The sequence below is a fragment of the Microtus oregoni genome, unplaced genomic scaffold (assembly GCF_018167655.1).
Source record: "Microtus oregoni isolate MIOR12 unplaced genomic scaffold, Mior012 000006F_ref0000085, whole genome shotgun sequence".
NCBI lineage: Eukaryota > Metazoa > Chordata > Mammalia > Rodentia > Cricetidae > Microtus > Microtus oregoni.
This window is the reverse complement of record NW_024543065.1, coordinates 52,719,458-52,741,667: the sequence shown is the minus strand read 5'-3', so window position 1 is coordinate 52,741,667 and position 22,210 is coordinate 52,719,458. Positions and strand designations below refer to the sequence as shown.

Sequence of the window (22,210 nt, the reverse complement as noted above, 5' to 3'; positions counted from 1 at the left end):
CACGCAACACTCTTCTCTTACTTAAATGTGAATACATTCACATATGAATCTATGAACATACAGATAGGCCTACACAATTTAAAATTATATGCAAACAGACCCCCAAGATACGTAAGAATAGACCAGAAAGCACATCTAGACTCTAACACAGAAACATCAAACTGCATTTTCATATTAGAAATGACTTTTTATAAATAAAGCACACAGTAAATATGCACAGGTTCCATGTCTGAGAAAATAAACAGACAGAAGTGAGATGGCATATGTACACTCACCCTCAGAAATTGAGACACATTACTCCCTATGCCCTTTGTCCTGTGTATCTTAATCATGGTGTTCTTGCCAACATGTAGGTTGGAGGTAAGAAGATAGGGAGTGAGCAGGTCACTGACAGCCCAATCAGGAAGCATGGTACTCACACTCCTGGACAGTGAGGAGACAGGAGGCAGGAACAGATGAAGTTGCATAATTGGGTGGAGATCCAGGTCCAGCATAAAAGTCCTGCTGGAGTGTACAGGGAAGTGGACGCTGCTCAGACCAGGACCATGGAGCCCAGTTTGCTGCTCCTCCTTGCTCTCCTTGTGGGTTTCTTACTACTCATGGTCAGGGGCCACCCAAAGGCCCGTGGCCACCTTCCACCAGGACCCCGTCCCCTGCCACTCTTGGGAAACCTCCTTCAGATGGACAGAAGAGGCCTCCTCAACTCCTTTATTCAGGTCAGACATGCCCACAGCCTGTGATGTATGGGATTAGCCCCATGTTTACTCCTGAAGATCACTCATTTGGGGTAAAGAAGGAACTCCTTCCAGGCAGTAGGGTCAGGTGGGAAGATTGCTGAGTGAAAGGTGAGGTGCTGGTTGGTGGTGGATGGTGCTCAGGTTGACAGGTGTGTCCTCGCTGTGGAACACTGTGAGACTCTGTGCTTGGAGTGTGAAAGGTGTTGGGGTGTCATTGCGTGCACCAAGGGCTTACAGTTTTCCTATCTGATGTTTCTTTGTTTCAAAAAAGAAACAAAAATGTCACAGGCATCCACAGATAAGGTTTGCTTCTGCCAATACAAGGGATTAGCCTGCTGTGTTCAGGAACAAAGGGGATGAGAGGCAGGTCAGGAGGTGGAGTAGGTAGGGAGAGCTTATCAGTTATAAACACAAGGACCATCCAAGGAGCCGACCCTGAAACCATCTCTACCAGTATTCACATTTGAGATTTCATGTTCAATTACCGCTTCTCTATTAATAATCACTTAGTATCTTTGGCTCCACTTCCTGTTTAGAGAACTGATTTAGTGACAGTAATCCCGACTTCTGCTACCCCTTGTTTTTTTAAAATATTTTATTAACCATCCCACTCCCCCAAGCTGTTCCCAATCCTCCCCTTCTCCCTTTTATCTCCCCTTCTCTACTTTCCCCCACCCTACCCACACCCCTATGCTCCCAACTTTAGCCTGGCGATCTTGTCTGCTTCCAATATCCAGAAGGATCTATATGTGTTTTTCTTTGGATTCACCTTATTATTTGGTTTCTCTAGGCTTGTGAACTATAGTCTCAAAGTCCTTTGTTTATGGCTATAATCCACTAATGAGTGAGTACATAGCATATTCATACTTTTAGGTCTGAGTTATCTTACTCAGGATAGTGTTTTCTTTTTTTTTTCTTTTTTCTTTTTTTTTTGTTTTTTTGAGACAGGGTTTCTCTGTGGCTTTGGAGCCTGTCCTGAAACTAGCTCTCTAGACCAGGCTGGTCTCGAACTCACAGAGATCCGCCTACCTCTGCCTCCCGAGTGCTGGGATTAAAGGCGTGCGCCACCATCGCCCGGCTAAGGATAGTGTTTTCTATTTCGATCCATTTGTCTGCAAAATTTAAGATGTCATTGTTTTTTTTTTTTACTGCTGAGTAGTACTCTAATGTGTAGATATTCCATACTTTCTTTATCCATTCTTCCATTGAAGGACATCTAGATTGTTTCCAGGTTCTGGCTATTACAAATAATGCTGCTATGAACATAGTTGAACAAATGCTTTTGTCATATGATAGGGCATCTCTTGGGTATATTCCCAAGAGTGGTATTGCTGGGTCCAGGGGTAGGTTGATCCCGAATTTTTTGAGAAACCACCACACTGATTTCCAAAGGGGTTGCACAAGTTTGCATTCCCACCAGCAATGGATGAGTGTTCCCCTTACTCCACATCCTTTCCAGCATAGACTATCATTGGTGTTTTTGATTTTAGCCATTCTGACAGGTATGAGATGGTATCTCAAAGTTGATTTGATTTGCATTTCCCTGATAGCTAAGGAAGTTGAACATGTCTTTAAGTATTGTTTGGCCATTTGAAATTCTTCTGTTGAGAATTCTCTGTTCAGTAAGTGCCCCATTTTTAATTGGGCATATTTAGAATTTTAATGTCTAGTTCTTGAGTTCTTTATGTATTTTGGATATCAGAGATGTAGAACTGGTTCAACATAAAAAGATCTATCAATGTAATCCATCATATAAATAAACTGAAAGAAAAAAACCATATGATCATTTCATTAGATGCCCAAAAAGCATTTGACAAAATTCAACACCCCTTTATGATAAAGGTATTGGAGAGATTAGGAATACAAGGATCATATCTAAATATAATAAAAGCAATATACAGCAAGCCAACAGCTAACATCAAATTAAATGGAGAGAAATTCAAAGTGATTCCACTAAAATCAGGAACAAGACAAGGCTGTCCACTCTTCTCCATATCTCTTCAACACAGTATTTGAAGTTCTAGCAATAGCAATGAGACAGCATAAGGAGATCAAGGGGATTCGAATTGGAAAGGAAGAAGTCAAAATTTTGTTATTTGTAGATGATATGATAGTGTACATAAGTGACCCCAAAAACTCTACCAGAAAATTCTTACAGCTGATAAATAACTTCAGTGATGTGGCAGGATACAAGATCAACTCAAAATAATCAGCAACCCTCCTAAATACAAAGGATAAAGAAGTGGAGAGGGAAATCAGAGAAATAGGACCTTTCATGATAGCAACAAATAGCATAAAGTATCTTTGGGTAACACTAACCAAGGAAGTGAAAGATATATTTGATAAGAACTGTAAGACTTTGAAGAAAGAAATTGAAGAAGATACCAGAAAATGGAAAGATCTCTCATGCTCTTGGATTGATAGGATCAACATGCTAAAAATGGCAATTCTACAAAAGGCAATTTATAGATTCAATGCAATCCCCATCAAAATCCCAACAAAATTCTTCACAGACCTTGAGAGAACAATAATTAACCTTATCTGGAAAATCAAAAAACCCAGGATGGCCAAAACAATCCTGTACAATAAAAGAACGTTCAGAGGCATTTCCATCCGTGACACCAAACTCTATTACAGATGTACATCATTATTACAGTAATGAAAACAGCTTGGTATTGGCATAAAAACAGAGATGTTGACAAATTAAATCAAACTGAAGACCAGGATATTAATCAAAAAACCTATGAACACCTGATTTTTGACAAAGAAGCTAAAATTATACAATGGAAGAAAGAAAGCATCTTTAACAAATGGTGCTGGCATAACTAGATATCAACCTGTAGAAGAATGAAAATAGATCCATATCTATCACCATGCACAAAACTCAAATCCAAATGGATTAAAGACCTCAATATAAATCTGACCACACTGAACCTGACAGAAAAGAAAGTGGAAAGTAGCCTGCAATACATGGATATAGGACCACTTCCTAGGTATAACCCCAGTAGCACAGACTATAAGAGCAACAATGAATAAATGGGACCTCCTGAAATTGAGAAGCTTCTGTAAAGCAAAGGACACTGTCATTAAGACAAAAAGGCAACCTATTGAATGGGAGAAGATCGTCACCAACCCCACATCAGATAAAGGTCTGATCTCTAAAAAATACCACTTGTTTTTTAATATATCACCCATGTGGACCAATGATGTATTCATTTGTTTTTTATTTTTTATTTTTTTGAGACAAGATCATCCTCTTTTCTCAGGCTAATGATCCTTCTGACTTAACATCTCAAATGCTGGATTTAAAGATGTGTGGTGTATCTGACCAGAAGTGTTTTTAAAATGTGCTTCCCACATGTTGTAAATGTCAACTTAACATCATATTTATATTTTATTTTTTGTTTGTTTATTTGGTTGCTTTGTTATTGTTATTTTCCTTTTATTTCTTTCTGATTTTTTTGAGACAGGGTTTTTCTGTGAAACAGTACTTCCTGTCCTAGAACTCACTCTGTAGAGAGACTCAAACTCATCAAGATCCACCTACCTCTGCCTTCTGAGTGCTGGGATTAATTTTTATTCCTCGAAAGTCTAATTCGTTCATTTCTCATTTTTCTGTCCTTTTCTCTGTGTCTAAAGGCCCTTCTTACTTGAAGGTAAATATGGTTGCCTGAGTGAGTATGGATGTGAGTGCAATTGACTGGAAGTTGATCAACTTACGAACAGCTACATTCCTGAAGAAAGTGGCACTTCCCCCAGCATCCTTAACTATCCAGAGACTCACAGGGAGGGCTGGTGACATCCTTCATGATAGCACAACATGCTGTATCTTTTCCCTGTAGGGACAGTTATCATGTCATCTGCAAACAAGGTTACCAGGTGTTGGCAATGTGCTCTGGGAAGGGAATTGCTACCCTCTACAGAACTCCTTAAAGAATTGTTCAAATCCACGACTCAGTGTATGTGGCAATGTCTGGAAGCTGAGCTGACCTCCTTGACTGTCAGGAGATAAGAGTCTGTTTAAGATGTAGAACAAACTCATAAAATTTAATTAGTCAAGTTATCTGCTCATCTGGGTGATACTGGATACAAGTAAAACAAGAAGATGTGGGAGGAAGCTGCTTTTTGGTTCCTGGCTGCTCAGCCCTGAAATAATCACAGAGAAATTAATTAAATCACTGCTTGGACCATTAGCTCTAACTTCTTATTGGCTAACTCTTCCATCTTAGTTTAACCTATTTCTAGTAATCTGTGTATCTCCACAAGACTGTGGCTTCCCAGCTAATGTTCCCGGTGTCTGTTTCCAGTGGCTCCATGGCTTCCCCCTAACTCTGCCTTTTTCATCCCAGAATTCAGTTTAGTTTTCCCTGACTAGCTCTGCTCTATCCTATCATGGGCTCAAGGCAGTTTCTTTATTAACCAATGTTATTCACAGCATACAGAGGAGAATCCCACATCAATAAGAATTTTAAGACTGGTTGAGAGTTCAGACAGACTTACGTAAGAGACAGGACTTGAACAAATCACAGAGACTTTCTAGGAAGATGACAGGTACGGAAAAGAAGCCATTCCTGAGCAGCAGCTGGTGCTAGGGAAAATGTGGAGCCAGGTGGATGAGGTCACAGTGTGACAGAAGAGAGGCCGGCACTGAATCTTCAGGTCAGGGGGATAAACTGGCATGGTGTGAGCCAAAGATGGCAAGAACTGAAGTGATTCAACTAAGTAGGCAAGAGAAAGCTTCCTCATGTCTTTATCTCTTTTCTGTTGCAACCACAAAATTCCAGAGGCTAAGTTCTTTATAAATTAAAGGCTTATCCTACACAAAATTGTGCAGTGTGACAGTCTAAGATCAAACAGTCTCTTTTTCCAGCTTCTAGTGAGAACCCTTCTCGTGTGTCACAATACAGTAGAGGACAGGAAAACCTGTTCATGCAGAAGAGGAGAACCATGTAGATTGGTATTGTTTAATAATAATCCATTCTCTGAGAACCCAGTCCTCTCTGTGAGACCAGCATTAACCTATTCTATGGATCTGCCCCAAAGACCCAGTGCCTCTCACTAGGTTCTAGCTCCCCAGGGCTCTGACACTTCTCAACACAACCATTTTAGGGACTAAATCAGCAGCAGAGAATCCGTGAAGGCATAGCACATGGAACAGGCAAGAGGAAAGAGCAGCTGGTCCAGACAGATGCGTCTGGATGCCATGTGGTAGTGATGTCCTGTGGTGAAACCCAGACACAACCGGATTGACTCTCTCAAGTGTGTTGTGGATGAGCCAGGAGCCTGTCTCAAATACAGCTGCCAAAGACTGTGTCAGCTCTGTGTTCTCCAAACCCATTTGCTGATGCATGTGAGGCAGCAGCTGGGAAGCCCTCTGGAATGTCTCTTGAAATCTCTGGTGGCTCAAGAAGCTGAGATCTCTTCTAGGCGTCTGTGTTGTTCTAAGATCATCTGTGTTGATGTAAGATTATTGTGTTGACTTTAATCATGGTGTTTTTGTTACAAAATCTGAGTCTTAATGACGACATTCTTTTGACCAGTGGTAGAGACACAAAGAGGAGCTGGACCATCAAAGCTACTAATAGGATTAGAAACCACTAGAATTCTACAGTGTCACAATAACACTTAATTTTTTTTAAATAAGTAAACTCTATTTTTACTGACTGGGGTCTGGTCTACTGAAGCACAGGACTTGAAAGGAATCCATGGTGTCAGTGCAACCTAAGATTTATCTATCCAATGGGGCTATGGAGAAAGACATTCACATACTCCCTCAATGGTTTCCTTCTTTATTCTCTATTCTTTTTGTCTTCTTTCTACTCTATACCTTTTTGTAGGGTTTATATAGCCCAACATCTGCATCCACATCTGTATCTATTATTTTTGAGAGAGGGTCATGTGTAGGTGAGACTGGTGAATTAACCTTCACCTTTTAGGTCCTCAGGAAAGAAAGGATGGCCAGCGGAGGGATACCTATTTACCAGTCTGTGTTTCGGTGTTTTTACACTGTAACAACGTCTGCACTGACTAACCACAACCGTCATACCCTTGTGCTTGGCAGCTTCGAGAAAAATATGGAGACGTGTTCACAGTGCACCTGGGACCGAGGCCCGTGGTCATGCTGTGTGGGACAGAGGCCATAAGGGAGGCTCTGGTGGACCAAGCTGAGGCTTTCTCTGGCCGGGGGACCATTGCTGTGCTTGAGCCAGTTGTGCAGGGATATGGTGAGATACGGGGCAGGATGAAGTGGCAGATGTGGTCTGGGACGATGTGGGTGAGAGGTGGAGCCCGAGCTGCAGGGAAGGACTCAGGGTCTTTGAACTTCTATGATAACCCAGCCATGCTTCCCCTACATACTTAGGTGTGATCTTTGCTAATGGGGAACGCTGGAAGACCCTTAGGCGATTCTCTCTGGCCACCATGAAGGACTTAGGAATGGGCAAGCGGAGTGTGGAAGAGCGGATTCAGGAGGAGGCCCGATGTATGGTGGAGGAGCTGCGGAAATCCCAGGGTGAGTCCCAGAGAATGAGCAGAAAGGAAGATGGTGACACAGTGATCCGAGTGCAGAGCCTAAGAAAGAGAAAGACAAGGGCTGAGAAACAGACAGACAGACAGACAGTCACACACACACACACACACACACACACACACACACACACGGACATTGAAAGGATGAGAAAAGGACACAGGTAGAAAGAGAGAATCACAAGAGCAGGAAAGAAACGTGAGGTATATTGTTTCCAAAATAACTCAGAAGCACGTACTGCCCATGGTGGTCAATTCTCTTCAGAAAATCAGTCTCTGTGTTAATTCTTTTTGTCAATTAGGTAGTTTTGGTGGACACCCATCCTCTCAGAACTCAAAAGTTGAAACAAGATGACCATGAGATCAAGGCCAGCCCTGTCTACAGTGTGAGGTCCTGCCTTTGATGTGGCTGTGGCTGAGTTGTACAGAGCTTACAGCACCATATACAGTGGGCATGGTCCTGCATGTGTGTAATCCCAGCACTCCAGGGGTGGAGACAGGAGGATGAGATTTCCAAGGTCCTCTTCTACTGCACAAAGTGTTCATCCAAGTTCTTCTTCTACTGCACAAAATGTTCAAGACCATTTTGACTTAATGTTCGTAATTGCCCGCTATCCCTGCACCCCTCCACCGTCTCATCAAAGGCAAACACAGACCTTAAGTCAATGAAGGGAAGGGAGCAGGAGGACCTGCAGACATGGGCTAAGCAGGGAACTGTGTTTTCTTCCTTGTGAGTGTGTTGGTGAGCAGCAGTGAGCACAGAGGCTAATGGGAGTTTGATTTTGGTAAAAATCAGAGGTACTCTGAGGGTATTTTAAGTTTGTTGTATCAAGGGCACATTGGTTACAAGACTGTTGCTTCCACCTCCATTTCTTTATACGGGGTATTTGCGATTTCTTATTGACCTTTCTCTGGAGATCTGGGATGTCAGTGCAGAACTGTGGAGGGAAGAAAGGTGCAGAGGGTGAGAAGAACAATGGGAGAAAGAAGTCAGTGATGGAGGGACCCAGAGGAAGAGAAACAAGTTGAGAATCAAGCTCAAAAGGGACTAAGAGTGAAGCTGCTGAGCCCCAGAAAAGTATCCTCATAGAGACCACAGACAAGCCAGACTCAGGGTGAAGGAAAAGAGTAACCTAAAAGTGTTACACTGATACAGCCCTACCACTGCCAGAGTCCATGCCTGAACCTGGCACACAAAGGCTACATGCAGCAGTGGCTGATGGATTCTGGAACACCATGGAGCTCAAAAGTCAGAGAAGAGAGAAATGGAAGAAGTCAGAGAACATAGGGATGGAAGAAGTCAGAGAAGGGATGGAGAACATCAGAGAAGGGATGGAGGACATCAAAGAAGGGATGGAGGAAGTCAGAGAAGGGAAGAAGGATATCAGAGAAGGGATGGAGGACATCAGAGAAGGGATGGAGGAAATCAGAGAAGGGATGGAGGACATCAGAGAAGGGATGGAGGACATCAAAGAAGGGATGGAGGACATCAAAGAAGGGATGGAGGAAGTCAGAGAAGGGATGGGGGAAGTCAAAGAAGGGATGGAGGATATCAGAGAAGGGATGGAGGATATCAGAGAAGGGATGGAGGACATCAGAGAAGGGATGGAGGACATCAGAGAAGGGATGGAGGACATCAGAGAAGGGATGGAGGACATCAGAGAAGGGATGGAGGACATCAGAGAAGGGATGGAGGACGTCATCAGAGAAGGGATGGAAGACATCAGAGAAGGGATGGAGGACATCAGAGAAGGGATGAAGGACATCAAAGAAGGGATGGAGGAAATCAGAGAAGGGATGGAGGACATCAGAGAAGGGATGGAGGACATCAGAGAAGGGATGGAGGACATCAGAGAAGGGATGGAGGACATCAGAGAAGGGATGGAGGAAATCAGGAAAGTAGAGTGAAAGTCAGAGAAGGGTGTGGAAATTTACAGATGGGTTGGAGGAAGTTAAGAAGAAATAGATGAAGACAGGCAGATGGCCGTGGAGTGTACAGGGCTTGTTATTGACACAGCCATCCCTGAACTCTTCTGTGCACCATTCCTGCCAGTGGCCCCTCAGCTAACAGTTCAGAGTAAGGATGTCGTCCTGGGAGGAGGATCAGGTGCAGACTGACTACACTCACTTTATGTCTTGTTCCTAGAATCCTAATTGCAGCAATGTTCCAGCCATGATTAGCTGAGCTTCTTTGGTGAAGGTGCATCCCTTTCTGTATATAGAAATAGCATCCCATATTCTGTACAGTACTGAGGGAAGTAAAATAAAAGGATGCATGCATCTCTGAGTGAAGAGCCGAAGCTCTTATGTGCGCCATATGTGCAAATGTGTTGCTTTTCATTGAGCAGTGAGTGGTGGGGACAGCTTTACAGAGATGGGGCTGAAGCCAAATACTCCCCTAATTCTGTATTCCCTGTCTCTTGTCCTGTATCCTCCTCCAGGAGCCCCCCTGGACCCCACCTTCATCTTCCAGTCCATCACAGCCAACATCATCTGCTCCATTGTCTTTGGAGAGCGCTTTGATTACAAAGACCGCCAGTTTCTGAGCCTCTTGCACCTGATCTATCAGATCTTCTCGCTCATCAGCTCATTCTCCAGCCAGGTCAGTGGGTGGGAAGAGAGGAGCATTGAAGGCAGAGGAAAGATAAGGCTGCTTAGTGAGTATAGAAGGGAGTGTCTTATGGCTGGAAGAAAGACAGAGAAAACATGGAAAAACAAGGAGTCTGTGACCTGGAGGGATGGAAGGAAGGAGGAACAGAAAGAGAGAGGGATGTTGAGCAAGGTAGAGAGACCTGGATATAGAAATACAGAGCCGTCTAGACATGAGAAAATGATGACAAGGGGATACAGCTGTTACTTAGAGGACAGAGGATACAGTACTTCATGTCCAAGCCCTTGAGTTCATCCCCAGGACTTTGTGGTGTACAACACATGAAATTCCAGCATTTTGGTGTTGGAGACTGGGCTATGAGAAATTTAGGCTGATCCTAGGCTACATGTTGAATTTAAAGCCTGTGTGGCATTAATGTGTTCAAAATACAGTAAGACATAAATTAAAACAAATTAAGACAAAACAGCAAGGAAGATGGGAGAGAGCGCAGAGGAGAGGAAAGGGAGACACAGAGATGTAAACTGAAGGCTAGAGACTGATTTGAAGATACAGTTCAAGGCATGTGTACGTATGGTGTGCATGTATGAGAGGGGGGTGTGGGTGGATATGTGTGTGGGTGTGTGTGTGTGTGTGTGTGTGTGTGTGTGTCTACATTCCTTCATGATATCTGTGGACCTAGAAACACTGGTCACCTGAGACCTGCTCGTTCCAGGTGATCTCATCAGTCCTTCTTTCTCGCAGGTGTTTGAGCTCTATTCGGGTTTCCTGAAATTCTTTCCTGGTGCCCACCGACAAATCTGCCAAAAGATTCGTGAAGTCCTTGACTACATTGGCCACAGCGTGGAGAAGCACCAGGAAACCTTGGACCCAAACAATCCAAGAGACTTCATCGATACCTACCTTATACGCATGGAGAAGGTAAGTCCTGTGTGAATGAGAGGGGATGGCTGAGAGTGAAGGCTGAGGATGTGAATGGAGGAAAAGAGGGGACAGAGGATGGGGAGGAGAGACAGGAAATAGAGTGGAGGATATGCAGAAGCATCTGGAAAATGATGAAAATAAAAAGGAGAAAATGTGGTAGGGAGAAAGAAGGCTGGGGAGGGAACACAGTGCAAAAGACAAAAAGCAGAAAAGACCTCTGAGGAAAAAGAGCCTGGGAGACAAAAAATGATAAACTACCAGAGAACACAGTAGAGAGAGAAGACAGAGCAGAGACCAAGTAACATTGTCGAAGACTGAGAAATGCCATGTGGTCCAGATAGTGAGACAGAAGAACAGTTCCCAGGATGTGTGTGCATCTCCCTGCAAGGCTCCAGGCACCCTGACCCTCCCTTCTCTTTCCCATCGGGAACCAGGAGAAGTCCAACCAACACACAGAGTTCCATCACCAGAACCTCATGATCTCCGTGCTGTCTCTCTTCTTTGCTGGCACCGAGACCAGCAGCACCACGCTCCGCTTTGGCTTCCTGCTTCTGCTAAAATACCCCCATGTAGCAGGTGAGCCACAGGCGGCCAGTAGGGGGATCTTCTAGCTACCCTTTTCTGCAGAGGTTTGTGAGGATAAGAGAGACATGAGACTCTTACATCTGGAGCTCTGAAGGCTTTGCTCAACTTCTAACCTAAGGCAGTGCTGTGGGCGGTGTGTGAATGAACACTCAGCTGGTCCATTTCCAATGTTTTCTGCTATAACTTGAAGGTTGATTCATCTATCCCCTTTTCCTTCCTTCCCTCCCTCCCTTCCTTCCTTCCTTCCTTCCTTCCTTCCTTCCTTCTGTCTTTGTATCCTTCTGATACTCACTCCTCTTTCTGTCCATCCACCCGTTCATCTATTTACCATTCTATTTGTGTTTCATCCATTATCTAACATCTATATATTCATTTTCCCTCTACACACCTGTGCACCCACCATTAATACTCTGCCCATCTTCTCTATACTCATAGATTTTTAATCCTTGATTCTTTCATCTCTGTTTGACACAATGATTTATATTTCATTCATTTATTTGGATGAATTAGTTTGTGAGTTTTATTCTTTCACAGCTATTTGAGCAGGCTCTCTGTCATTTATTCATTGGTTCATTCATATACAAATCTTCCTTAAGCCTTTCAACTGGCCTTTGAATTAACCCTTCATGTGTCCATCTATTCCTCCATGTATTTATTTACAAATTCATTTATTTATTTGTAATTTTCTCATCATTCAACAACCTACCTGTTTTTTCCTATAACTGCTCATTTATTCATCCACATATTTGCTTTATGTTTGGTTAGTTGTAGTCATTGATGCATTTGTGTATGCTCCATTTTTTGAGTTGTTAATTGATTAATACAGAGAGTAAGAAATAGAATATGGACATCCAGTTTTGCTTTGCTCATTTCACTCACTCAGCAATCTTTCCTTTAGTACCCAACTCATCCATTTCTTGGCTGACTTACACACTCACATTCTAAGAATTTGAAATCAATATGATGTTGTTGTGAGTTTGTCTGCTGCAGCTCATGTGTGGAGGTGGGAGGACAACTTTGTGCAGTTGGGTCTCTCCTGCACATTCACACGGGTTCTGATGTCAAAGCTAGGCAATCAGGATGGAAATCAACGCATTTGCTGACTGAGCCCTTTCATCGGCCATCATATTCACCAATGTGTTCATATTCTGTGTTCAGTTATACACAGATTTATTTACTTCCCTTTTATTACTGAGGATATAGCCTCAGATTGTTAGCCTGTGTTTTTAATTTTTAAATTAATGTTCATTGCTGTTTTGTCTGTATATATGTCTTTGTGAGGGTGGTGGATCCACTGGACCCAGAGTCACAGACAGTGTGAGCTCCATGATGGTGCTGGAAATTTAACCTGGGTCCTCTTCAAGAGCATCCAGTGCTCTTAACCACTGAGACATCTTCTCTCCAGCTTCCTGGATTGTTAAATTGTTAAATATAAATTCCATGCAAAGAACTCTCTCTCTCTCCTGTTATGCAAGAACACAAATTATAAAATTCCGTTTCACATGCAGAGAATTCTGACCATCTTCCCCTCCAGCCCTTAGACTGATAGATATAAATAGCCCTTTGCTATGGGTTTTCCTTTTCTCTCTTTTATGAGCAAGGTTGGAGCTTGGGAGAGAGCCTCTAACACAGCTCCAAGTGTGGCTGGAGAGACAGATGCCTGAGAGAAGTGTAGGTGTGCATGTCCCAGAGTGCAGTGTGTCTTTCTCAACAGATTCTCCTGGCTCTGCACTGCCCTAAGGTATTGCTTACAATAAACAGGGTCACTGTGCATTGCCTTTGTGAAGGGGGCAAGCATTGTCTGCTGTCTCCCTTTTCTGTGCAGAGAAAGTCCAAAAGGAGATCGATCAGGTGATTGGCTCACACCGCCCACCAACCCTTGATGACCGCACCAAAATGCCTTACACTGAAGCTGTCATTCGCGAGATCCAGAGATTTGCAGATATTCTCCCGATTGGAGTGCCTCACAAAGTCACCAAAGACACTTTGTTCCGAGGGTACCTGCTCCCCAAGGTGAGACCAGATGCCATTCCACATCTCTATGCCATGGTCATTCTCCACTCTCCCAATCACCACTGTAGGCCTATTTGTGGTTTCCGGGCATTCCTTGGATCTCTAAGGACTGACTGTCAGCAGATGGGAGCCAGGGTATGCTAATATCATTGCCTCTCACAATGTCTACTAGAACACTGAAGTGTACCCCATCCTGAGTTCAGCTCTCCATGACCCACGGTACTTTGAACAACCAGATGCCTTCAATCCTGACCACTTCCTGGATGCCAGTGGGGCTCTCAAGAAAATTGAAGCTTTTATGCCCTTCTCTATAGGTAAGACTGACCTGTACTTCATTTCCCAGACACTAGAGGGCAGGCTTACCCTCCAGGATACAGTCAGGACTAGGTGTAGTTTATTCCAGCCTGGAACCCACTGGACCTGGCTACTGTCCCGGAGGGGTCTCTTGAACTAAAGGTGCATCCTGCTCAGGAGGATTTTGGAGAGGTATTGAAAAGTCTCTAAATCTGAGCAAATTCATTTTCTTATTTATTTTATTATCAGGGGAGAACCTTTTTAAATGAGTGAAACTATTTGTCTCTAATCATGATTAAATGGCTGACACAGAAGAAGAAAGAATGTTCACAGAGAACACAATGAGCTTAGAGCACAACCAGGCTCCTCCCACCGCTCCCAGCCTTAAAAAAACAGATTAATTAATAGAGAGGAAGGGAGCACAAATATTCCCAGGTCAAGACGTTCGGGATGTCTTTATATCAATGTAGCAATGCCCACGTAAAATCCTCAAAAGTGTAGAAGACAGTTCCTCCACTTTAGAAATTGCAATGATCAAAATAAGCCATCTGTTGTTTTCTGGTTACATCAAATCCATCAATTCTTTCTTTTCCTATTAGACTTCTGTTTATGAATTTTCTACCTTTATTAAAAATAGATTATTTCCTCATAGAATATATGCTGATTGCAGTTTCCCCTTCGCTCTTCTCCTTTCAGTTCCTCTCCACTCTCTCACCCCACCGTGGGTCCTTTTCTGTCTCTCATTAGAAAAGAACTGGTTTCTAAGTGACAACAACCAAACATGATGAAATTAAATAGAAGATAAAACAAAAACCATCACTTCAATGTTATACAGTGCAAATGAACAGAAAAAGTAGAGCCCACGAGAAGGCACTAGAACCAGAGACCCACTCATTTGCACACTCAGGAATCCATGGGAACACTAAACTGAAAGCTATAAGATGTGCACAGAGGACCTGGTGCAGACCCGAGCAGGCCCTGTGCCTGCTGCCTCAGTCTGAGTTCATATGAGCTTTGCTCAGTTGGTTCAGAGCCTCGTTCTCTTGGTGTTCTGCATCCACTCTCTTACCCTCTTTCTGCCTCCTCTTCCTCTGGGTTCTCTGAGCTCTGACGAGAGGGTTTTGACAAAGACATTCCATTTAGATCTCTGTGTTCCAAGGTTTCTCTCTCCTTGAAACGTCTGGCTGTGTCTCTGTGAATTTGTTTCCATCTGGTGCAGGAGGAAGCTTCTCTGGTCACCACCAGAGAATAAGGAAGGCATTGATTCATGAGTGTAGCAGAATATCTTTAAGAGTTTTTTGTTATTTTTTTCCTTTTGAGCAATAGCATTTTTTATCCTATGTCTCTGGGCTATCTAGTCCCTGGTTCTTGGTCACTCAAGAAATGCCGCATATTCAAACCATACATTGGATAATTACTCCCACAATGCACTGCATTGTGCCACTGTTGAGCCCTAGTATATCATATGGTTCATCACAGATTTTGTGGCTGGGTTGGTATATACATGTTTGAAAGGAAGTTCTTCTTATTCATTCCATCTGGCCAGCCAGCTTATACCCAAAATAATCACACAGAAATTGTATTCATTAAAACACTGCTTGGCCATTAGCTCTAACTTCTTACTGGCTCACTCTTACGTATTAGTTTAACCCATCTCCATTCATCTGTGTTTCCCTACGTGGCATTGGCTTGCTGGAGATTCTAACTGGTATCTGTCTCAGGCAGAGGATCCATGGCTTCTCTCTGACTCTGCCCTTCTTCCTCTCAGCCTTCAGTTTTCTTTTCTCTGCCTATCTAAATTCTGCCCTATTAACTAGGCCAACGCAGTTTCTTTTTCGTTAACCAATGAAAGCAACAAACAGAAGGAACTCCTACACCATATACATTTGTCTTTTAGTAGCCTGTAGAACACCTTCCTATGTATTTCACAGGGTGAAAGTTCTATATAGGCAACAGCTAGATGTCTCCAGTACAATGAGTTGTTTGGGTTATTCTCTTCCCCAATGGGCCTTGTTGTCAGTTTGTGGAGTCAACCTATTGTCTTGGAAACAGCCTTGGGTTGTTTGGGGTCTTCCATGGGACCCCTTTGGCCAGCAACTCAAATGAATGTAGCTCAGTCCTGAAACTAGAAGCTTCATTTAGTGAGAAGAGATGGCCAGTTGGGACCATGTCTTCTCTCATTATTTGGAGACTTCATTTGAATTGCTTTTCTGTAGTTTAGGAAGTTTCTACTGTACTAGGTTTCCAAACCAACACTCAAAGCCCCTCAATTTTAGCTGTCTCTCCACATACTTTATTACTTAAGCCCATATCTCCACCAACTTAAACATCCCATTCCTGTCCCTTCTCTATCCATGAACCCAGGGAGATTCATATTCCCTTCCTAGTACTTTTGTCTGTATCTAACCTTTCTGGGTCTATGGATTGCAGTTTAGTTATCATTTATTTAATGGTTAATATCCACTTGTAAGTGAGTACATGCCATGTTTGTCTTTCTGGTCTGGGCCACCTCACATAGGATTCTTTTCTAGTTCCATCACTTTGCCCGAAATTTCATGATGCTGTTTTTTTTTTTTACATAGAATTCATATTTTATTTTATTTATTAAAAATTTCCTCCTCCTCCCCGCCTCCCTTTTCTCTCCCCCTCCCCCCGCTCCCCACCCCCTTCCTCTCCAGTCCAAAGAGCAGTCAGGGTTCCCTGCCCTGTGGGAAGTTGAAGGTCCTCCCCTCTCCATTCAGGTCTGTTTTTTTAAACAGCTGGATAATACTCCATTGTATAAATGTAACACATTTTATTCATCCTTCTTTTGAGTAATACGTAGGTTGTTTCTAATTCTGGCTTCTAATACTAGAACAGCAATGAGCGTGTTTGAACAAGTGTCTGTATGGTAGGATTAAGCGTCCTTTGGGTATATGCCCAAGAGTGGTATAGCTGCATCTGGAAAAAGGTGGGTTCCTAACTTTATAGGGAAATGCCACACTGATTTGCATAGTGGCTGTATAAGTTTGTACTCCACCCGCAATGGAGGACTGTTCCCCTTACTCCACATCCTCTCCAGCATGAGCTGTCACTTGTGTTATTGATCCTAGCCATTCTGAAGGTGTAAGAAGGAAACCCCAACTCATTATGATTAATATTTCCCAGATGACTAAAGCTGCTGAACATTTCTTTAAATTTTTCTCAGTCATATGAGTTTGCTCTATTGAGAATTCTCTGTTGAAATCTGTATGCCATTTTTATATTGGATTATCTCTTTTTATGTCTAATTGCCTGAGTTCTTAATATATTTTGAATATTAGTCTTGTATTTGATGTGGAGTTGGTAATAGTCTTTCTTCTTCTTTAGGCTGCCACATTTGACCTAATGATGATGACCTTCATCTTGCAAAAGGTTTTCATTTTCATGAGTTCCCACTTTAAATTGTTGATCTTAGTGTCTGTGCTATTCTTGTTCTGTTCAGGAAGTCATCACCTGTGTGAATGAGTTCAAATCTATTCCCCACGTTCTCTTCTATTACACTCAGTGTATTTGGTTTTATGTTAAGGTTTTGATCCATCTGAAGTTGAGTTGTGTGCAGTGTGGAGAGTTTGGAACTATTTGCATTCTCCTACATTCAGTCATCCGATTTGACCAGCACCATTTGTTGAGGATGCTGTCTTTTTTCCCAGTGTGTATTTCTAGCTTCTTTGGAAGGACATTGTTTTTACTATGCTAATCCTACTGATTTATCAGCATAGGAGGTCTTTCCATCTTCTCATGTCTTCTCCAATTCTTTCTCAAAGACTTGAAGTTTTTATTGCACAAGACTTTCACTTGCTTGGTTAGAGTTACCCCAGGATATTTATATTATGTGAAGCTATTGTGAAAGGTGTTGTTTCCCTTGGTTCTTTCTCAGTTCGTTTGTCAGTTGTATATTGCAAGGTTTTTGTGAGTTAATTTTGTGTTCAGCTATTTTGCTGAAAGTGTTTATCAGCTGTAGGAATTACCCAGTGGAAATTTTTGGAACACACAGACACACAGACACACACACACACAATTATATCATCTGATAATAAGTGTATTTTAACTTCTTCCTTTTCAATTTGTATGCCCTTGGTCTCCTTCAGTTGTATTATTACTTTAGCTATGACTTCAAGTATTCAATTGAATAGATGTTTAGATTTTAGACAACATTGTCTTGTTCTGAATTTTAGTGGAATTGCTTTGAGTTCCTCTCTCTTCAAGTTGATGTGGGCTGTAGGCATGCTGTAAACTGTCTTTGTTATGTGTAGGTATGTCCCTTGTGTCTCTGTACTCTCCAGTACATTTATCATGAAGGGGCATTCGTTATTGTTAAAGTCTTTTCTGCATCCAATAAGATGAGCACATGGGTTTTCTTTCATTTTATTTATATTTATTAATGTTTCATATATTGAACCATCCTAGATCTCTGGACTGAAACCTTTGATCATGGTAGATGATCTTTTTGATGTGTTCTTGGATTTTATAGAGTGCTTTTGCCTTTATAAGGCAAATTAGTCTGTGATTCTCTTTCTTTGTGGTTTGGGTGTCAGGGCAACGGTTGTCTCATAAAATGAACTGGACAATATTAGTTCTGTTTCTATTTTGTAGAATAATTTGAGGAGTATTGACCCGAACTCCTCTTTGAAAGTCTGATGGAATTCTGTTTTGAAACTTTCTGTTCCTAGGTTTTCTTTTTTTTTTCCTGAGATGTGGGAGGAGGGGAGGTTGAGAGACTTTCAGTGACTGTTTCTATTTTTCTAGGGACTATAGGTCTGTTTAAATTCCTTATTTGACATTGATTTAACTTTTATAAGTAGTACCTATCAAGAAAAGTATCCATTTCTTTTAGAGTTTTCAATTTGGTGGAATACAAGTTTTTTAAATATGTTCTTTAAATTGTCTGATTTCCTTGGTGGGCTCTAGTGGAGACACATTGTCCTGGCTGTTCCTGATTGTGTTTTAATGCTGGCATCCAGGAATCTGCTTTTGGGGTAATTATAGATCTAGGTGCCGATTTCTGGGTTTGTCTTTTTTGGGTGGGTGTTTGGTTTCTGGGTTTTAGGTTAGCATGATGGCTGTGTGTTGCCTCTTAGTGTATTTTCTTTGGAACTGTTTTTCTGCCCTGCCCACCTGGTGTGTTCCTAAGGAATGCCTGCTGGTGTTGGAGGCTGGGATAATGGGCTGAGTTGGGAGAAGGAAGATTGGAGGAGAAGATCTTTGTGATTCATTGGGGATGGGGTCAGGGAGGCAAGGGAGAGCACACCAGGCATTCTGCTGCAGAGCTGGAGGTGAGATGGGGACAGTAGGGGTGGATCTGGAGAATCAGAAAGAGAAGTGTGGATTCTCTGTCAGCCTACCTGCTTCCCTGGTCATTGTGGCCTTTGGGTTAGTAAAGGGTGTCTTATGGGGAAGATCAGGGAAATCCAAAGAGATGGGGAATGTGGGTAGGGAAGGCTGCAGCAAGGGTTCTGTTGCAGAGGTGGGATGAGGACTGGGGTTTGGTTCTTGGGGGACAGAGGGAGAGGTGAAGATCTGCAGTCAGTCCACCTGGACCCAGGGCAGGAGTGGAGTGTGGGTTAGCAGAGAGAGTGCGAATTGTTTTTCTTAGGGAACAACAACAAGAAGAAATGACATCATCTATGAACTGCCATGAGCTTGTAAGGCATTCGGCTAGGGAGGGATTTATCTGTGAGCACTGGGGAGATGAGGCATGTCCTGACACACTTGTCTGTATTAAATACTCATTGGCTTGTTAAACTCTAAGAGAGATCAAAATTACTAACATTTATTTTTTCTAAGAACCCATTCATTATGGATAATCTCCTGAACTAGAGAAAGGTCAGAGTTACAGCACCCATCGGTGTCTGTAGACCAATGGGCATTGGGCATGGACAAACAGCTTGATGGGTTCCAGCTCTGCTTTTGCCCCACTTGGCCATGCTGAGGTCATTGGCAGCCATAGGTCAACTGCTGTGAGTGACTGAGTTTTGTTCTTCACTGGAAGAATATAATGTCAAATTAGTGTGTTGTTCAGTTGCTGGTGTTTGGTTACTTTGTTAAGTACAGAAGCTGCATCTGCCCAAATTTAATTCAGTTGAATGGACTCTATGGGAGTAAACAGAAAATTTGTGTTCAGGTTTCTTATCTGAATACAAATAGAAAGAAAGGTTCTAGAAACAATTGGTTAGCTTTTAGTTGCCCCCCCCCCCCATCATGCTAGAGATGGAGCCCAATTCTATGTGTTACCATGGTAAACAAGTTCTTCTATTCTAGAGTCTACACCTCCAGATCCCCCCTTGTGCATTCTAGAGATGCTCTCCTGCTGAGCATGTCTGTCCTCTTCCCCTCACATAGGGATTTCAGGCAAGTGTTCTCCTGCTGAGCCATGTCTCCTCTAGGAAATTTCTAGTCCTGAGTTCCAAGTGACTTCAGTGTCCCTGAGCTTAGTCCTGCTCCTGAATTGTTCATATGACTGTCCCAAGTGTAGGAAGGCAGGGATGTGAAAAATAAACTGAGACAAATCAACAATAGAGAGGTCTGGAGACTGAGACATATTACAATAAAGAGAGAGACACAGGGACACAAGGAATCTACAATAGGAGGCTGCCTTTCATGCTAAGAAGTCTCACTGACCCTTGCACCAATTGTTTAAGGTTTTGTAAAAGTCTTACTGTTCTCACTTGAATTGCAGGTTGATGATCAATATTATTCTTATCCATTGAAATGGGAGGGTTGTCTGAGTTTAGGCATGAAACAGTCTGAAGGTTATATATTGTGCTGGGGCTCACATGGCTCATTCTCTGTGCCCACAGGAAAGCGCATTTGTCTTGGCGAAGGAATTGCCCACAACGAATTGTTCCTTTTCTTCACCACCATCCTCCAGAACTTCTCTGTGTCCAGTCCCGTGGCTCCTAAGGACATTGACCTCAGGCCCAAGGAGAGCGGCTTGACCAAAGTGGCTCCTACATACCAGATCCAGTTCTTGCCCCGCTGACTGGGCTGCGGTGGCCAGGTGTCCCCACTCCTGTTGAGAATGGCCCCATCTTCTGCCTCTGAGACCTGCTGCCAACCAGGCTGTAGGTCACTGCTTACACCCTTCTACCTTAATGCAGCTTCTGCAAAGCTCCAAGGGGTGTTCTTCTGCCCTGAGAATGGCACTGGGGAAATCACTCAGTGTCTTTCTTGATGTGTGAACTGAGAGACTTCAGAAGGCCACATCTCATGCTGAGTCAGTCCTCTATTGCACCCAGCAACCACAGTTTCCATGTAGAGACTTCTGGTGTCCATCATCTAATCTAATAGATGCTGGCCATGTCAGATGATGAGCAGGTGAAATTGACGTTCAAGGTGTCATTTCACCATGAGGAAAACTCTGTGATGGCTTAACATGCTTTATTCCAGACTATGAGGACAAAGACTCTGCAATATCTGTTGATTCTACTTTGTTTTTACATGTTTGTTGCTACAATCTTTCCCTGGTATCTGGCTTGGTATGAGTAGATGTGAGGAGACCCTACTGTCTGTAACATACTATGTTTCTCTCATGAAAAAAACCTGATATACTGGGCTTTTTTATCTGTGGATTGTCAAGAAGATGGTTCTTCCATAACTGTGCTGTCTAATTGATATAATGTTAGCTTATACAGAATTTTGATAAATAAAAGTGAGCACAAGCAGATAATATACAGACATTGCCTATGAGTTCCTCCTGAGGGTCTGCTACAGATCCCAACTCAAGTTAAGAAAAACAATGAGCCAGCTGTCTCAAATTCCTTGAATCTTAATGCTCAGAAATGTGTCACAGGTTTTAGTGTGCACCATTAGTTGAAATAAAGCTTCAAAATAACTTTGGATTGCACCAGATGCCTTGATCATTGTGCTTTTAAGATAAACTACTCCAGAAAATCAATCTAACATTCAGAAGACACATAGCTGAACTGCTGATTCATTTAGGCTAGATTCATAAATACAAAACAGCCCAGTTATTGCCAGCTGACAGATGACTAACTTCTTGCACCCATTCCTGACCTCAAATTGCTGATATAGGTGTGCACCCTGAAGACTTGTGTCTTGTTGACTATGTCCTTTGCTATACAGAAGCTTCTCAATATAGGAGATCTATCTCATTTATTATTTCTCTCAATGTTTGTGCCACATAGGCTATGTTAGAGATTTACCAATGCATTCAAGTGTACTTCTAACTTTTTATTCTATAAGGTTCAATGTGGTTAGTTTTATGTTGAGGACTTTGATTCATTTGGATTTCAGTTTAGTGTTGGAACTTTTTCATTATTCTGTATGTTGACGTCTAGTTAGGTCAGCATCATTAGTTAAATATGCTTTCCTTTTCCATTTTCAGCTAGGAAAACTTGCAACTTAAGAAGAGGATAGTTTACAAACTTTTAACTAAATATATAATGGTTAAAGCCTTAGTTGTAATATTCTTATGGGAGATGTTGAGCTACAAAGTAAAATTTTTAAAGGGAGCAATGAGCCAATTTCCAATAGAGAGCTTATA

The 22,210-nt window shown here is 42.4% G+C and overlaps 1 protein-coding gene across 1 annotated transcript; it reads left to right on the top strand.

The window, feature by feature from the left end:
• The first annotated feature begins 537 nt into the window (after positions 1–537).
• LOC121449161 (cytochrome P450 2B1-like) lies at positions 538–21,538 on the top strand. The gene is given in 9 exon segments (XM_041653418.1): positions 538–716; positions 6,799–6,961; positions 7,099–7,248; positions 9,704–9,864; positions 10,615–10,813; positions 11,227–11,370; positions 13,205–13,392; positions 13,565–13,706; positions 20,505–21,538. Coding segments are annotated over 9 exon segments (1,500 nt in total). The 5' UTR covers positions 538–545; the 3' UTR covers positions 20,687–21,538.
• Positions 21,539–22,210: the final 672 nt, after the last annotated feature.